This window comes from Callionymus lyra, chromosome 2, assembly GCF_982586985.1.
Source record: "Callionymus lyra chromosome 2, fCalLyr1.hap1.1, whole genome shotgun sequence".
NCBI lineage: Eukaryota > Metazoa > Chordata > Actinopteri > Syngnathiformes > Callionymidae > Callionymus > Callionymus lyra.
In genome coordinates, this window is record NC_141819.1 from 13,916,096 (window position 1) to 13,934,873 (window position 18,778).

The window sequence follows — 18,778 nt, forward strand, 5'->3', positions numbered from 1 at the left end:
AAGATGGCCTAAGATCAAGACAATCCGATTCAAGACCAACATATTTCCAGATTAATACCAAAACAAAAAGAAAATAGTGCACAAATTACAGACACAATACGTTTCTCTTAAGCCACACTACACTCACTAACACAAAGTTAGTTAGACCTTATATTGTATAATTGTTTCATTGCATTATTAAGAGACAGTTAAATATACTGTAGTTATATAAGATACTGTATGACTATATAAACTATTACTATACTATGGTTAGATGGATGGATGGAAGGATGGAAGGATGGATGGATGGATAGATAGATGGTTAGTTGGATGGAAGGATGGATGGATAGATAGATGGTTAGATGGATGGAAGGATTGAAGGATGGATGGATGGATAGATGGATGGTTAGATGGATGGAAGGCTGGATAGATGGATGGATGGATAGATAGATGGTTAGATGGATGGATGGATAGATAGATGGTTAGATGGAAGGATGGATAGATGGATGGATGGATAGATGGATGGAAGGATGGAAGGATGGAAGGATGGAAGGATGGAAGGATGGATGGATGGATGGATGGATGGATGGATGGATGGATAGATAGATGGTTAGATGGATGGAAGGATGGATAGATGGATGGATGGATAGATACCATTTTTATTACTAAGCTATAATTTGTGTCACAGCACAGCAAACTTGTTAAAGAACTCCACAAATACACTGTGATTTGGATGTTGATATTCCACCAAACAAGCGTCTTATTTTACAAAAATACTATTTTTTTCTTTTCTCGCTGACACCAAAAGGAGTGTGTGATTCAAATCTGTGTCTTGCTGCCGCTGCGGAGGAAATTGCATTCAACTAGATAATTTTATGGTATTGAATATTTTTGCTGAATGACAAAGAACGTCTCATATGTATTTCCTGTTGACTATTTCCAATCCGAAAGCAAAATGGTATCAATTCTCCCGCCTTTGTCCAACGCCGCACACCTCAATAGAGAAATCTTCCGCTGCATCTCCGTACATAAATAACATTTGGACACACAACAATGATTACCTCTGCATCTCTAAACAAAAGTAGCCCCCAAAGCAGCGTGGAATGGAAACGAGGAATAGGATTTTTTCAATGATTCGACAAAAATTGGTCCGAGGATAAGAATTGCGGCATAATATCTTCAGTCGGTGCTAAATCAGCAGAACTGGGTTATTGATCTGGATGACGGCCAACGGCATTTTCATGTCACCGTCATTGCAGAGAAGACTTTTTTTGTATTGATGCCATTTACATACGTTTTAGTCCTATAACGATTTGCTCCATCCAGACCTAAGACTTACTCTTGAAGTATATTCAAAGTATACGGTTTTATTACAGCCTATGTTACCACAGTTTTATGGTTTGATTTTTTTTTCATGAATTCCTCAGTGAACGTTATTAAAAGAGACCTTTGATGACATTTTGAGTGCAAATTAAAATCTCACCATGAAAAGTCACTCGGAGGAAGCTGGATCAAATACGAAGACGTTTATAAACTCAAACATAGAGTGGTCTTGTAAAGCTGTGGGTTTTTGTCTCATCGATGATATAAACGGTGATTGATCTCTTATCTTATATTTGGTATTTGTGTCATGATGAGACTTACTTAATACCTTTAATGCAGAATTACCTTCAAGTGGAGAGTATTATGTTTGTTTATTGAGAAATAAATGTTTTTTTAAATATAAAAAACCTCAAATAACCAAATAATACAACTTTTTTTCTTTCAAAACGATTTGTAAATTAGAGAAACCATTGCCTGTAAATTATGTTGTTATTTTAACACAGAAGTAGATAAATCAGAATCAAGTATCTCAGAGGGACTTAAGTTTTGGAGACATGTTTTGGACACGTGTTGAGGAATGACTTGTCTTATTCGTGGAGACACTCACAGTAGAAGAAGACATCCATAGGTTTACCATTAGATGCAAATATTCACCACGTAGGTTCATTTTGGCATTAAAACTTCACTTGGCAGCATTCGTTGCGTTCGCCGCAGCTAAAGGAAAAATGAAATCCCGCGAGATGACTGAGGACGAGAGGATACAGTCAACTCCAGCAGCTTTTCAAGTCGATGTTCTGACATATTTTGCCTCTTGGTTCTATTATTCAACCTAAAGATAATGGAACAATGAAAGATGTCATATTGATATATTGAATCATATCAGGAGCCAAATATATCGTATCAAATCGTATCTTGAGCTGAATATATCGTATTAAATTGCATCGAATGCTGAACATAATGTATCGAATTGTATCGTGAGCTTGAATATATCGTATTGAATGCTCAATATTTTATATTGAATCGTATCCTGAGCTCAATATGTGGTAGTCGAATTGCATCGAATATGAATATTTCATATCAACATGTATTGTGAGCTGAATATTTTGTATTTTATTGTATTGTGAGCCGAATGTATCGTAATTGAACTGTATCAAATGCTGAATATATAGAATCGAATATTGCTAGACGAGTGTATCGCGATATATACCTACTGGCAACCATTGATGGGAAATACCAGAAGACTCATAAGAAGAGTTTATAGTAACTTGGAACATACTATTTATATGATACTGTCGAATGGGTTGACCAGAATCTAAACCTAATTCTAATTCAGTCCAAACACTGCAGGGTTTGAAGTTATACATGAGGGTCTTGCTGCACCAGAATGCTTATTTAATGCTATTTCTTCTTCCATTTTATCCGGTTGTTTAATTGTCTTTCTTCTGATTGTTTTGCAGATGCAACAATCGGACCCAGTGCATTGTGATCACGGGTTCAGATGTCTTCCCAGACCCCTGCCCTGGGACCTACAAATATTTGGAGGTCCAGTATGAGTGTGTCCCCTACAGTAAGTAGGACCTTTTGTGTCATGATTTGTAATCGTTCCCCTGGTCATTTTACCCTACATATTTTTTTTTTTCTTGTTTGTTTTGTTTTCCTTTTCCTCTCGCTCTCTCTCTCTCTCTCTCTTCTGTCATAACAAATTCTTGTGTCGGCCTTGTCTTGATAGTCTGACCTCTTTGTCTGCAACGCCTCTCAGCACCCTTTTTCCTCTGTCTTTTCTTCCATCTGTGTTCCACCATGAACTTTTCATGAAATATGACCTGTGAAACCTTTTGGTCGTCTTGTGCACTGTCTCTATTATTGATGTGCTCTCTGTGTTTTCAGCCGACAGACCAGCTTGCTCGTAATGTAGCAGAATAGATGAAGGTTAAGCGAAGTCATGCTGACTCTCCGTAATAGAAAGGGGGATGTTTTATTACTCTTGCATGGAGGAGTCTTTTAGGAATAAGGAAAAAAAAAAAAAATCACAGCTTACCGTGATGGCTTAATCCACATCAACACAACAGGTGTTGTTAACAGATGTTTCATTATGAAACGGAGCGCAGTAGCGCATACGTCACCCGGGCCATTTATATCACCCTAAGATCCGCCAAACGTTTCTGTTGCCTACTTTATATTTGAATCTTTAATATTCCTAGCTTTTCACCTTCTAAACAAAAATTAAGATCGTCCTTTTTTTGCGTTAAAATCTCCCTTGTCCTTTAAACTGCCATCTGCAGTGAGTGAAGGAAATTCCTCAAAGTGACCTTTTCCAGATCTGATTAATGGCAGAGATTCGGGAGAATCGTAGAAGCCGCTAATCAGATGGATTCATAAAGCGTTCTTGCTGGAGTGAGACCTTATCGTATAAGGATAAATGAATGCCTACAACCGAGGCTCTATGTGCATTAAAACCCTTGGCGAGAGCGGTTGTGTTAGAGAACCTCATTAGATGGTGAATCTCATTACAACATAAAGGTGAACCTCTTGGAGGGCTTGTAATTAAACACGGGTGAAAAGCATGCTCATATCTGTCGGCTTTGTTTGTTGGTTAATTTTTTTTTTCCTACTCATAGTTCAGCGACACATCGATTCCAGAGCTACCTTGAGCTCTAATAGCGGGTTCGGAAGTGTTATCACCGGTGTCGTTGTTTTAAGCCGGTAAAAGCGGCTGACACCGCAGAAGAGTTAGGAATAAACTTTGTGCCCGAAGGATCCGCAATCCTACCAAGGATTATCGAGCCAAAAAAAAATTGATCGTTGACTCAGTTCATGCATGTCTGCAGCCCCACCTTATGCTTCTCAAGGTCCATGCCCAACCAGACTAGGAGCGAGAACACAGAATGTTTCCTATCGCCACTGCCCTGGTAAGTGCTTAGTGTATTCCCAGTGTGACCCAGTCCACGCGAGCCCCCCCGGTCCGAACTCTCCCCACTCTCAGCCCGACTGTTGTAAATCGTGATAGCTCCGTGATTTGTAGACTCGTCGTGTTGCTTTCCTCAGATCCACCCCTTTGTACCTTTTTCCTTTTGATAAATCAAATATATGTGTCCCGGGGTGGGTTTCGAGCTCATGCAGGGAAAAGTCAACTTAATTGGAAAAAAAAAAAGAAGAAAAAAAGTTTATGAACAGGATAGTTACAATCTTTTTTCAATTTAAGAGCGGAAAAAGCCGTACGCCAGAAACGGAGATTGACATCATTACAGGAGTTCAGAGGCTTAGGAACCTTTGGATTTACTGGGCAGCGAGATTTAAGGTTTACAAGACATCATATATAATTCCCATTAAGCTGATCAAAGATGGGATCCAGACAGTGTCCTCATTTCCTACACAGACGTCACGGTCCCTCCTTATAAGCTTCCATTTGAAAACAACCTTTTTTTGTTTTGAGGTTAAAAACAAATTGCGTTTTTAATTGACTTAATTCCGGATATTTAAATTTACTCTCCTAGATATTTGCATTGATATGGGTTGCCTAAAAAAACCCAATGCAATTTATAAACAATTTGTTGGAGTTAATGATATTTTCTTGTGATTAAATCATACTGATTAAGATTAAACTTTGAAAGAAATAAGTTAAACATATTTAAATACTATTTAATTTCTTGATACGTGTTGTATGTGAACAGCAAATTGACTATATTATCAATCAGAAACAGAAAACTTTATTACACAGCACAGGAATTACACAATATAAAATGAAATGAAAAAACAACAACAAATAAAACACGATATACGACCATAATATGACATAAATGAATGATTATTAATTCAATAAAATACATTAAATGTAATGAAACTAAATTGAACTCTATCTGGAGAACAGGCACTTTTACTTTTAAATGTTAACTCCTAGTTTCTAACCATTTCATCAAGGCCCTGCAAATATGAACAGATAGTAAACAAAACAAACAATGACATTCAAACAGTGGTCCAGAAGAACCCTTTAGTTCTGCGATGCGTCACCCCTTTGAGCTAATAGATTTTATAACACCAGACAATGACATTATCACAATACAAAAGGACACTAAAAATAGATTTTCCACTTGTGTTGGTGATACAAAACCAACCTGTTATAGTACTTATCCACATTAATAAACTGTTTGACGTAACATAAAATGAATGTAGTTTATCCACAGACACCATTTATTAATGGCGTTCCCTGCCAAGCATGTATACTAATTCAACTTCTACTCAAATGTCTGTGATTTGACGCAAATTGGTTAATATTCCCTTCGCTAACATGAACTCTTTATGTCAAGCTGAATGTCTCAGCATACCTAATTGGAACATTTATCCAGGTTTAATTTTTGCACAGTCACACAAGCTATTTAGGATTCGTTTTTTTTTTCCATCACTGTGAAAGTGGCCTTTGTGCGGATTTGCCTGCTTTAACACCATTTCATCCATTTGGCTTGGTAATTTGTTTCTCGTCGCGAACTGCCCTCATTAGCAACATAATCTCCGTGTTCCAGCCAAGGATGTAAATTTTTTGCCTTCACCTGGCTCTGGATTTCTCTGGAATGGCTCAAGTAATTGCCTGCATCAGGCGTTTTTTTCTTTTTCTTATTGAGGCTGCTTTATTTCAAGCTAATTTGGAACGCTCCAAGAAGTTTATCAGACAGGAAGAAGCGACTTGTTGTAACCAGTGAGTTATTATGAGCTCAGAAAATGTCCTGTATTTACACAAGTTTAAAAGTAGACTCTTATTTCAATTCTAGATGTAGCGAGTGTCTTTGTGGGGTTCTTTGGGACGGGGGTGTGTTCTATTTCTCTTATGTTGCATTATTGAAACTGACTGACTCTCTTTCCTTCCCCTGTGAAATCTGCAGGAAATCGACACAACTTTCACTCTTCACTCACTAGTTTCTCATCTCCTTTTTCTTTTACCTTCTATTAATGCAAGTAACCAGGTGTTGACCTTCCAGATTTCCTCGTCGTCGTACCTTTTGCTCTTCTTCATGTTCTTCTTGTTGTGTTATCAAGGCGTCCTTTGAAGTGTTGAATGTTGTGTTTTCCTCTTTCTGTTCGTTTGGTGCGAAGAAGTTGGATTTACCCTTAACGTTTTAACATAATTCTGCTTGTGAGATTAATCATCCCTGAAGTTTTGGTCAGACCTAAGTTACCGATGCATTCAAAAAATATGATGAACGCTGTCATACTTCAAAGAAAAACCAACAGTTGTTTTTCGCAATTCTCTCCATTTTGCTGACATAAAAAGTGATTGCGTTTATTCCATTTCGGGTTTTGTTTACAACTCTGAAAATCTTTTGACAGCAGCAATTTTCATCACTGACGTCGGCGCCGCATTAGACGGCTCACTCTTCTTCTTTTCTTATTTTATTCACCCACCGTAAATAAATATCAATACAATTTTTCCAATCGTTGATTCTAACACTCTTTGGAAAAGTGTCACGGTCTGACCAAAACTTTAGACAACTGTGACTAGTCTATATTTAACATTTACAGTCAGTTAGAAAGTGATAACGAAATAATTAAATTCTTTCTCACACTTTTAGTTAAACTTAATGGTTGTGTTGTTTTAAAAGAGATAATTGCTGATGACTTTTTCCTCCTTAGGTGCTGCAGATTGCCATATGAGATTATTAGTATTTATTTGTATATTTGTGTTCAAGTGTAACAGCTAAAATATTATGTTTAAATTCTATAAATGCAAGGAATGTTAATGCAACTTGATGCTACATTTTATGCTACATTGCGACATCTCACTTATAAAGTACTATAGAATTGTTTATTAATAGTAGGATTGTTTTGATAAATCATATTGTTTTGATAAATCACATTTGTGTTTCCTCTTAGTTGTGTTTTAAGAGTGGTGAGTGGATATGAAAAAGTGAAAAAGATAAGTGGGGGAAATCCACAAATAAACAACGATGAATAAACTGTGAAAATTTCAATCGGGTGGTAGATATTTGAAAGAGATACATGATGAGAAGGAGGATTGCCACTTAAAAATAATGGCAACCCTACTAATGATTTACCCTATTTTCAAGTGCGACATAGAGACATGGTTGAATCATAGGAACTGTGTTGGTTTTCCACTATAAAAGCAGACAGTAACAACACAACAGAGATTCAAAAAGCGACAACTTCCAGCTAACAGTTGTAGCTCCTGTACAACCCAGGAACGGTTTAATACACACATTTTAGTACATTTTTGTTTGGAGAAATCTAGAAAATATATAAGAATAAAATACATTTTCCCAAGTTGTTTAATTCCATTACATAATCGTTTGTCTATTCATTATTTCGACAACTCTTAAAAAGTAAAATTTAAAAAAGTTCCCAAAAGTTGAAGTAAGTGCAACACTATCTTTAAGCAGAGTTTTTCTTTGTTTATTTAAGCTTCTCTTGTTCTCTCAACTTGTTGTTACTTCCCCCATCTTCCTAACACCACCTTTCAGCCATTTTGTTTCATCGAAGTAACAAAAAAAATATTGGTGTTTTTTGATACTTTTCGCTACAGGATCACTTGGTGAACTGACCCCAATTGGGTCACAATTCCAAAGAATACTTTTAAATTACAAAAGACTACATAGACTTAAAGGTATTTTTTAATTAACGTGTTCAATTTAAATCATGCTTTGGCTTAATGGTAGTTACCCTGTAGCTCTGCATGTTGGTGTTTAAATATTGGTAAGTAATGAGTAATTTAAGCTACTTATTTGCTTCGTATTCACCCACAGATTAAAGGGTCTTAAAACCATTCTAGTTTTCATTTTCAATATAGTTGGATGAACTTGTCAAACCCTTTTTAAAACATTGAAAAAAACGTTATACTACTAATAATTATTGCCTTCTCTTTTCTCGAAGGCTACGAAAACACTCTTCAGTTATCGGGTCTGAAAAACGGTCTTGCACTTCCTAAAACCTTCGGGAACTTTAAACCTTCAAATCCTCCAGTCGAACATCCACCCACCACTCTTCCCCAGAGCCGGAAACTTTTAAACACCCCTAAACCTTTCTCTCGCCCACTTCTCCAACAGGTCGGTCCGGGGATGTTCCTTCTCAAATCCTTTGCTTCTCTCTCTCTGAATAGGTGTACCAGACTGTGTCCATGTCTCATGCGCTGTCTCTGCATGTGTATTCGTAGCTAATTCATATGAATCTTTTTTTCCCCCCCCTTGCACCCTTTCATTCTCTCTTCCAACGCTTAAAATAGAAGTGGAGCAAAAAGGTAAATAACAGACACCATCCAAACCCTAGCTCCTTGTTTTGTGGCATCTGGTTGTAAACTCTTTTTTTTTTTTTTCCTGTGGTGGCCTATGAAAAAGCAAACATCCAGTTATTCCGCAGACTTCTGAATGTAATGCTAACAGCCCGTGTTGTTTAGCGAGGGAAGTGGGATTTTTTAATGCTGAAGAATAAAACAGAAAAAAAACAGCCAAGAGATGTAAATTGGGAGAAAAAAAGAAAAAAAAGAAAAAAAATTGGCTGCCGTCTACAGGCGCTCTCTCCTCACTCGCCCTGGGTGCTTCGTAGAATGTCATCGGCCCCGGCTTCCAAAAACCCCCTTTTTCCATAGCATGCCGTGGTAACAGTGTTTCTAAGCCCCCTTGGCAAGCTTCTTACTGCCCCCCCCCGCCCAGCCCCGTCTCCCCCTTCCCTCCTTATCTCACACTCCCCCCATTATTGTCACCTGACCACTTGCTGCTCTTTTCCTCTGTTGATTCGTTTGCCTCAGAGCGAGAACCCCCGACACCTCAGGAGACCTTTACTGAGAGTTCTTTAAATTTTAATGGTTGTGACATTTACACCACATCGTAATGACCAGAAAAAAATGTGCAACAGTGTGTAACCGACACACACATGCAAGCACACACACACCAACACACACATATTTTGCAGACTCTTCTGACTCCTGTTCTCTCATAACCTCTCACGTCTGTTGCCAAGTGACTTTAGTTGGCTGCTCATTTTCTGTTTTGTTTACAGGACAGTTTTGTTTACTTTATTCCTTTTTTTTATTCCTTTATTTTACTGCTTCTCTAATTTCCCTTTCATTTCTGTTCTACTCCCAACAGTCAATGAGGCCAATCTTCTTATGTTTTCAGGCAAATTTATATACTTATTAATATTATGCTTAACGTTTCCTTTTTTTTCGTTTTGTTTTTCCTTTCTATGCACAAAAAAAAAAAGAAAAATCTGTTATTCTGCTTGTGACTATTGGCTTTAGCTGTCAGTCGTCTTATGGCCACTTTTAAATGTTTGTCTTTCTACACTTCTCATGACAAAAAAAAAAAAGTAGTAAAAATTGATCGTAGATCTTTTTTCATTGTCATCTTTTTGACGCTGTAAGTCAAACGCTAACCTGTCTGTGTTTTTATTCTATTCTTCTATTGCTAGTTTTTCTTTGTCCTGGGACGCTGAAAGCAGTGGGCGATCCCTCCTTTCTGTTCGAAGCGGAGCAGCAAGCCGGCGCCTGGTGCAAAGACCCCCTTCAGGCCGGCGACAAAATATACTTTATGCCCTGGACCCCGTACAGGACAGACACTCTCATCGAGTACTCTTCCCTCGACGACTTCCAGAACGCCCGACAGACCATCACCTACAAGCTGCCGCACCGCGTGGACGGCACCGGCTTCGTGGTCTACGACGGCGCCGTCTTTTTCAACAAGGAGCGGACCCGTAACATCGTCAAGTTCGACCTGCGGACTCGGATCAAAAGCGGGGAGGCCATCATCAACAACGCCAACTACCACGACACGTCGCCGTACAAGTGGGGCGGCAAAACGGACATCGATCTGGCCGTGGACGAGAACGGGCTGTGGGTGATTTACGCCACCGAGCAGAACAACGGCATGATGGTGATCAGTCAGCTGAACCCCTACACCCTGCGCTTCGAGGCCACCTGGGACACCACCTACGACAAGCGCTCGGCGTCCAACGCCTTCATGGTTTGCGGCGTCCTCTACGTGGTCCGGTCCACGTACGAAGACAACGAGAGCGAGGTCAGCAAGAGCGTGATCGACTACGTCTACAACACCAAACAGAACCGTGGGGAATATGTCGACATTCACTTTCCCAACCAGTACCAGTACATCGCGGCTGTGGATTACAACCCCAGAGACAACCAGCTTTATGTGTGGAATAATTTTTACATCCTGAGATACAACCTGGAGTTTGGTCCGCCGGACCCGGCACACGGTAAGAACCCCTCATCTTTCTTCATCTCTTTTTTTCGAGACTAATACGATCCCTGAAAATCCTGCTGGTTCCACACAGTCCACTGACTTCCAATTTACAAAGACAAATGTGCGAGATTGCTGAAACAACACCTGGAAGACCTTGTGTTTTTGTAACACAAGTGTTCGCTCAAAAAAAAAGGGGGATTTGTGAAGGGTTTACCAGGCCCAGCGTCCTCCCCCGAGTCCATCAGGTTTAGGAATCGAGGGACCCCGGCTAGGAGTGTAAAATTCTCACCTCCAAAAAAAAAAAAAATCATACATACTGGAACAGGTGTCGAGTCTGGCCTTGGGCGAGGTGAGGGTTTCTCCTCACTGATACATTGAATGTGATGAGAAGCACTGTAGGTAAAAGATTCAATAGACGGTTTCAAGGTAAAAGCAAAGTAAAAATCCATTAAACATTCAGGTGAGCTGTTCGTAAAATTAGGAGTTCACCCTCGGACGAATGCAGCGAGACTGAGGGCCATTATTTTGAAACGGCTATAGAGAAACAGCCTCAATGTTAAAAATGTAAAACTCAAATAGAATTTTTAATTTGTTGTTCAAGTTTAACTCTGAACTGAACATATAAACATATTTTGTCTCGCAATTGTATTAATCAAATACTTTTGATTTTTGCTTTGAATATAATGCAACTGAAAACAAGATTTTAATTGCGTAGAAGTTATATTTATCCACACGCTGTTTGTAGATGTTGGAAAAAAAAACAATAAACTTCTAGTTGGGCAAAAAAATACACTTTTTAGATTTCCGAAAACGTGACTGTGAGCGTGTCGCAACAACTTTTCTTCTGAAAGTATAAGTGTAATGCTAGCATAGCTGACGTGTGAGGGTTTCAGTTTGTTACTAGATCCTCATATAAAAGAAGTTTTTCAGACTTAAAATCATTACAATTTTCTCAAAATTCGACCATTGCCTTATTATCTGGTGCACCTTATCTATTTATTCTGCTAGCACTAACCTGCCTCGAACCTATTTTTGTGTGGTATATGCCACTCATACATGTGTAACTACTGTGGAAATCTACAAAGCCGCAATACAGACCTCCTTATATAACTACACTGGGCTCTGTCGTATTACGAAAGAAAGGTATTGCTTAATAAACTTAAAAAAAATAAGCTTTAAAACGACGGGGGAAAGACATCAAACTTCAAATGTTCACTTTCAAAGTAAGTATATCGACAAATGAAATTAAGCTACACAATAACTGTACTTTATTTAATTAAATATACACTTTAATTAAGTAAAATAATACAAGAACTGTGGATAAACCATTAAAATCTTATATGAAAATATATTAAATGGTCAGTGAACTCACTATAAATTATATTTGGATTTAAATCCATAATAAAACATCAGAGAACACGATCAGTTTTCGTTATTTACTTCGCCTAAATACAGTCAAAAGTTCGCACCAGGCGAGAGTTGGATTGCTGACATTGTGACCATTCATTTTAAATAAGAATCTCTCTTTTTTTTTGACTGAAAATGTACCTTGAATAAGGGACTGAAGCTGTACCTATAGAGCTGTTAAATCATTCAATTCTCTCGTTATCAAAACCCCACCATGGAGTCGCGCCTGTTTAATCATCCTCCGACCAGAACAACTCAACTTCCTGTGTTATTTATTCTCCACACTACACTCCCTCCTGAGGGCGTCTGCAAACATATTTTTCCTCAACATTGTTTCTCTCCTTGACATATAAGGCGTTTGTCTGGCCTTGTCGCTGACTAATGCATGTGCGGCTGCGGTGGACGAGCGTGCGGGGAAATGGCCCGGCGTGATCATCAGGGTGTCAATAAGCTTGTCCACCCACATGGCTCACGTTGACATGTGAATGATGACACTTTTTCTTTCGGCCTGTCATCAATCACCCTTTCCGTGGTATCATGATGCTCGTTCAGACTTGACGGCGAAAAAGTCTCGCTTTTTTTCTACTTCTTTAAAAGTTTCCGTCAGCTTTGAAAAAAGTTTAATTTTATCTTAAAATGATTTAAAATAACAGGATTTAAGATATGTTCTAGTTGACAACAGTGATAAGAGTTATCTGAACACCAGCGCTAGTGTTATGCTAAATATTTAATTAATGTTTTTTTCATTAAAATGAGAAAATGAATTTGTTTTTGTAGGAAAAGGACGATGAAATGTTGGTGGTTTTCAGAATCTGAATCCACAATTTAAGCCATAAAGTGTCTTGAGGCTTGAATTCCCAACAACTCTTCCTCGCTTATTACTGTGTATGTTAAGCACATTCTGGAATATGATTTACACACTAGGAATACAAATACAACAAAGATTATAACAGGTTATTGGCTATTTAAACATTGATGCCATAGAAACTAGTGATGGTCTGATGAAGCTTCATGAAACAGTGTCATTATGTTCCGAGTCCACTAGATGGCGGTCTCTGCACTATTTTCCTTTGTTTTGAACAACTGTTCTAAAGAAACATCATTTTTTAACTGATGGCGCCACCTACTGACCTCTAAACAACATGACACTGTTTCACGAAGCTTCATCAGACCATCACTAATAGAAACCCATTCCAAATAAGTATTATTTCACAAAAATAAATGTTTTGATATTCATATAAGAAATGAGAAACACGTACTTAAGATCTTGAGAATTTGCAGGACATTAGCCAAAATTATATCTTAATTATAGCTTATATATATATATATATATAAATATCTGGCTGGTATATTAAGATAAAGTTATGATATAGATTATTAAATAATATAAATCAACGTTAGATATACATCTGTACGCTAACATTAACCTTATTAACATTATCAGTTATTTTTTTATATTTATCAATCAAAATAACAACAAATCAATGCGTTATTTGACCAAAAATAAAGTCTTTATATAGCTTTTTCCAGTTTATAATCACTTATTAATCCAACAATTCCTTCTCACTTCCATTCATGATCTTCTGATGGTATCTCGTATATATATTTAGTTTCCCCTCATAATGCAAAACAAACAATAATAGTAAAAAATAAAGATGTGTCTGGAGCACATATTGAGGTCATACTGTGGTGAAACCGTGTCAAGGTGAATTTAATGCTCAAGTCATATTGGATTTTTTTTCCTCAATGTTGAACGCGATGCACTGCAAGGGGAAATAGTGCTGCAGGAAGTGACAGCGATAGCGTGACAGCTCATCACTTGACACTTCTTCTCCTCACTCTCCATATTTCTCAAGAGCACCCAAACAAGTATGTCCTCTCAACACAGGAAGCTGCAATCACAGGAAATGGACGTCGAGACGCCGCGCGTCGGAGGGTCTCTCTCCGTCCATTCCAATAAACGCCGCTCGCGCTGAGCCAAGATCATCTCGCGTCGGATTATAGAGGCTGAGGATAAGGTCAAGTCCAACAGGAAGTGGACATTAAATGGGACGCGTCCTAATCCACTCTTTTTTTTGCTCGTCTTTCTTGTACATATATGACCCGAAAAAAGAGATTCCTTTGTGATTTCTCGACTCCTGACGCGTGGTCTCAACCCGCCGATAAGCAGCTTTTTAACAACAAGTCTACTTAAAAGAGTCTGTCTGCTCCCCCGACGCCACGCAAATGAGCCCGGGAGACATTCCATTCATCCCATGTTCGAGAAATAAAAAAAAAATCAGTGGTACATTGAAGCCCCCTAGTGCCGCCGCCGCCGCCGCCGCCCTCCCACACGAATCAAGAAAGACGTTCGACGTTGGATGCATTTCCAACGCTCTCCACACTTCCACGGCGATGGACTGCGTTTGTTGTATCTCGGGGAAAAAAAATCCCTTTTTTTTTTTTTTCCCTCTCTCCGAAACAATGTCCTTTGATTGCGCGTTTGTTTGCGAGAGTGTGCGCTCGCCCAGACCTTGTATGCATCAGCGCTCGCCACGGGGAAGCGGGCTCTTATATGCTCCGATAAATATACAGGATTTGTAATAAGCTGTGATTTATTCCTGCTTTTCTGTAGTGCCTGCGTGGAGGTCAACTGTGCGTGGAGAGCGCGGCGGCGGCGAGAACGGGAATCAAGTTTGCACTCTTCAAGGTGCTTCGATTAAATGGCAGACTTGTCTCGGGCAGACTAAACCGTACAGAAGCAGACATTAGGTTGTGATAAAAACACTTTTTTTTTTTCTGTGTTTGCCTTGACAACAACTCCCCCCCCCAACCGCCAGCCTCCCCTCCTTTTCTACTCCAGCCCACTGTCAGCTGCCCAAGTGGACACAGCGGTGTGAAAGGAGAGGGCTATTGATGTGGAAAATCATCCTTTATGGTCTTTTTTTTTCTTTTTTTTTTGTTCTCTGCTCCTGTCATATTTCTCGGCTTGTTTTGTATCTTTCCGTGTCAGTTTCCACACCACCGCTTTATTAGTTTTCGACCCTCTCGAATGATTAGGATCTCGCGCTTTTTTTTTTCCGCAAACCTCAACATGGATACACACATTTCAATATTGTGCATGTGTGTGTGAGACGACACTTGTGTGTGTGTGTTTGAAGTCAGACCAAATCCCAGGTCAGACCCTTCAAATCTTCTCCAATCGAGAGCAGGGCAGAATAGATGACCGGATTTAAGTAAATCCTTGGCTTTGGTCTTTAGGAAATGGGTTGTCAGGACTAAAAAAAAGAGTCAATATTTATAAACTAATGGAGATGTTTAACGTCATACATTAGATTTCTTTAAGAGGCTTTTAAATGAATTGCATGAATCCACTGAGATACAAATGTTACATTTTTTGCTTTAGACACAGACTTTAAAATGGATTAATAATATAATTAGATTATTAAATACAGCTTAGGACGTTGTTAATATCCATTTTCATACATAAGGGGTAGGATTATCAGGCACATAAGGTTTCATAGTATTATGGAGTAAGACTACAGAGCACCACTAAGTAGTACTACAGAGCCCAGCAGTGTTACTTCGTAGCTTACCATAGTCTTTCCAAAAAATTTCGGACGGATCTTTGTACCACACAAAATCGTTTTTGTAAGTATGTCTCATAGTCAGATAATAAAATTATGAGTATAAAGAGGATCTCGTACAAAAATGTAACCCTCATATATCAGCTATGCTAGAATTACATCAATACTTTTTGGATAGATTTCAGGACAATACAAATTAGAAATCTTAATGGTCACATGACCAATTGTTAATGTTACTACCATCTACTTGAAATCCATACTATGTGGCATTGGCTTGACTCTCCATTCGTACTATCATCCAAGCGTTACAATCCTAACGTTAGTTGCCCTGAAGAATAAAAACGTATTTAAATGTCCCAGGAACACACTTGAGCAACTATCGCTCCAATGAACACTTAAGAATCAACAAATGAAAATATCCTGCAGAGACTGAACGTGTCTCGATTTTGTATTTGGAAACTTAATATTTGAGCTCCAGGCTACAAAAACAAATGTCAAGCTTCAAAAAGTGTAAATAAAGGTTAGATACCTTTTTACTGAATACCTATTATATATTATAACATAAATACATCAGTTAAAAACCATGTTTGATGTGTTAACTATCGATTTATGACCACTTTTATATTTTCCCATTGCTCGCCGACTTAGAGAATATCTCGGGGAATCATTGTCTGTTTTCAATTATTATCAGGGAAAATCTACACGAATTTCGGCGATTAAAAAACTCCCCGTTATAATTTAGATTGTCACAAAGTGTTGTTCGTCGTAAATGAGAAAAGCGGGGGGCGGGGGGGGTGGGGATGAAAGTTGGCCTGAGGTTTTAAAAGCGAAGGGCACCCGCCGCCTCTTGTTTGATTACAACTCGACTCTGATGTGAAGCGCATTAAAGAATTATTGCCGCGGCCCCAACAATGGTGGCCGTCACTCGCCGACACCCGCCTTTTGAAGAGATTTGCTCCACGAGGGTCTGATTATTGTGTCTAATCTTGTTTATAAGGGGAGAGTATTCTCCACGTCTGTCTTTTTTCTAGCATGTACGCTTACGTACGGAAGTGTGCGCTTCAACCCGCTCTTGAAACAGACACCCTTTTGTGGGCGAGCGGCGAAACATCGGCACGCCGAGAGTTAATACTTGAAATTTGAGGCACGTACTGTACAGAGAAAGCTGCTCGGGAGGAAAAAAGGCACGCTGTAGTCTGGCAGCTGCTATGTCTGTTCTTTATGCTTTGGTGTCATTTTTTTTTTTTTTGAGCGTGAGCGAGGGTGTGTGTATGTGTGTGGGTGTGAACTCGGTTCGCCTGCATCTATATGAATCTCTGTTCCAAATGTGAGAGATTGGAGGCAACGGAAAAAGAAAATGATATAATCCAACTATTAGTTTTCGTACCCTTTTTTTTTCCGAACATGGATGTGCCACACATCAGCCCCGCCGACATGACTCATGGGAAATTATGCGCATTTTTGCTCAGCTGGCTTCGTATTTACTGCTGATGCACAAGCAATCAAACACATGTTCCCGTCCACGGCGGGAGAAATACGCGTGTAATCTCGTCTCCGTCGCGTGTTATTATCAGTTGATGTAAATCACCGTGTTTTAAACGTATGCATCCTGAGAGAGTGAGACATCAAACACTACTTTCTGCAACTTATTTCAATTAACCTGCACTAGACCTGAAGGATATTCAGTCGTTCATCTTTCACTTCATGGACTCTTTCTTTCTTGTGCTTGAGTTCATTTTATCAACAGTAGGAGACGTCGTCGATTCCACTTCTGTTGAGTTGCCGGATTTTGTTCCATTAGCAGATAATTGTCAACCAAATCATTTGTTCACATTTCGTGGAACATTTTTTTTCAGCCAGACAAACATTCATCTTGATCAGAATAACTATTCATTTTGAATTCATAAATGTTTTTGCTTCCGAAGCAAAACAACTTTAAAAAAATGTTTCAAAAGTCTTAATAAATGGGCGACTACCTTAGCGATTATGCACTGTTCTGACAAAAATAAAGGCCTCTATAACTCTGTCTGTACACATATAGAGATTAAAATAAGTATTTAGGAGTTTAGGTAAGAGTCTTGTGTGAAAACTCGCCTTTTTTCAACTCATCAAGTAAAGATATTAGTAAATTACAAGATGGAACACAATCCTGACTTAAGGTATCGCCAAGAAAAACGTGTAAACAATTGTGACCTTGTAAAAAGTTCACATTTATACATTTAAAAAACAAAAAAACAATAAAATGCTGGGAATTACATTCCATGAAACAAGAGTTGTGTTGGCTTATTCCTAAAAATGTTACCTTGGTAGTGATTACGTCTCTTGTTGAAGCCTCGTACAAAAACTAGGTTCAATGAAGCTTCATGAAGCAGCGTCATTATTTTCGGAGTCCACTAGATGGCGGTCTCTGCACTATTTTCCTTTGTTCTAATGCAGTATCACATCATTTTTAAACTGATGACACCACCTACTGACCTGTAAACAACATGACACTGTTTCATGAAGCTTCATAAGCCCATCGCTAACAAAAACCCTAAAACCATGAAAAATATCCCTTACAAAATGAGTCACAATCACCTTAAGGTTTATTTGTGTTTCCTCCAATTCTTCAAACACTATCATTTTCTGAAAAATGCAATTTCTATGAAAATTCAATTAAAATAGTTTGATAACATAAAGCGATAACATTATTTGGCAGAAGAATTAAAAAATACATCCACATTTTCTTCTCAGAATTCAACCAGTACATCTAACATTACCAAAAGCAATTCTAGCTTCAAAATAGTTAAAATGTTATATAATAATTGTACCAGAGGATATAAACCATCTGCTCACACACAAGGGATTCTTTTTTAGCAAAGTTAAGCCACTTTTATCAGTCCATCTTTTCCCGATGGAGAAAAGAAAAACTCCCCAAAAGCTCCGATCTTCAGAGGTCCAACAGCTTGCTCCTTTTATTACACTAAATTACGGGGACTCTGTTGTTCGGCTTCTAAGGAACTGGAACTCCTCCCGGGCCAAGATCAATTACTATAAATCACGTTTTGCCGCGTATTTATCTGGCAATAAGTCGTGCATTATAAAGCATTTTGTTTGGAATGAAGTAACACAACCTCGACCCGCGGTACACAAATTCGTTTTAAATCGGCCTTTAATTGTTTAAACCGCACTTAATAGGTAACATATGTGCCGTTACCCGTCTCCCCTCCAAAGATAAACAGCACCTGATAATGTGTATGAAACATTACCCTGATGAACAGCCATGTGGTGCTCGGTGCGGGCGAAGCCGTTAGGTGTAATATAAAA

The 18,778-nt window shown here is 38.6% G+C and overlaps 1 protein-coding gene across 8 annotated transcripts in view; it reads left to right on the forward strand.

The window, feature by feature from the left end:
* The window catches only part of adgrl2a (adhesion G protein-coupled receptor L2a), a 111,516-nt gene that overhangs the window by 50,911 nt on the left and 41,827 nt on the right, over positions 1 to 18,778 (forward strand). For 4 of the 8 annotated variants that reach the window (XM_087783584.1, XM_087783583.1, XM_087783586.1 and 1 more), the window contains exons 4-5: positions 2,760 to 2,869; positions 9,712 to 10,512. In XM_087783584.1, coding sequence (XP_087639710.1) covers positions 2,760 to 2,869; positions 9,712 to 10,512 — 911 coding nt within the window. Of the gene's footprint in view, positions 1 to 2,759; positions 2,870 to 4,130; positions 4,212 to 8,527; positions 8,543 to 9,711; positions 10,513 to 18,778 lie in introns of all 8 variants that reach the window. The other 4 variants (XM_087783582.1, XM_087783588.1, XM_087783587.1 and 1 more) reach the window with 2 other exon arrangements.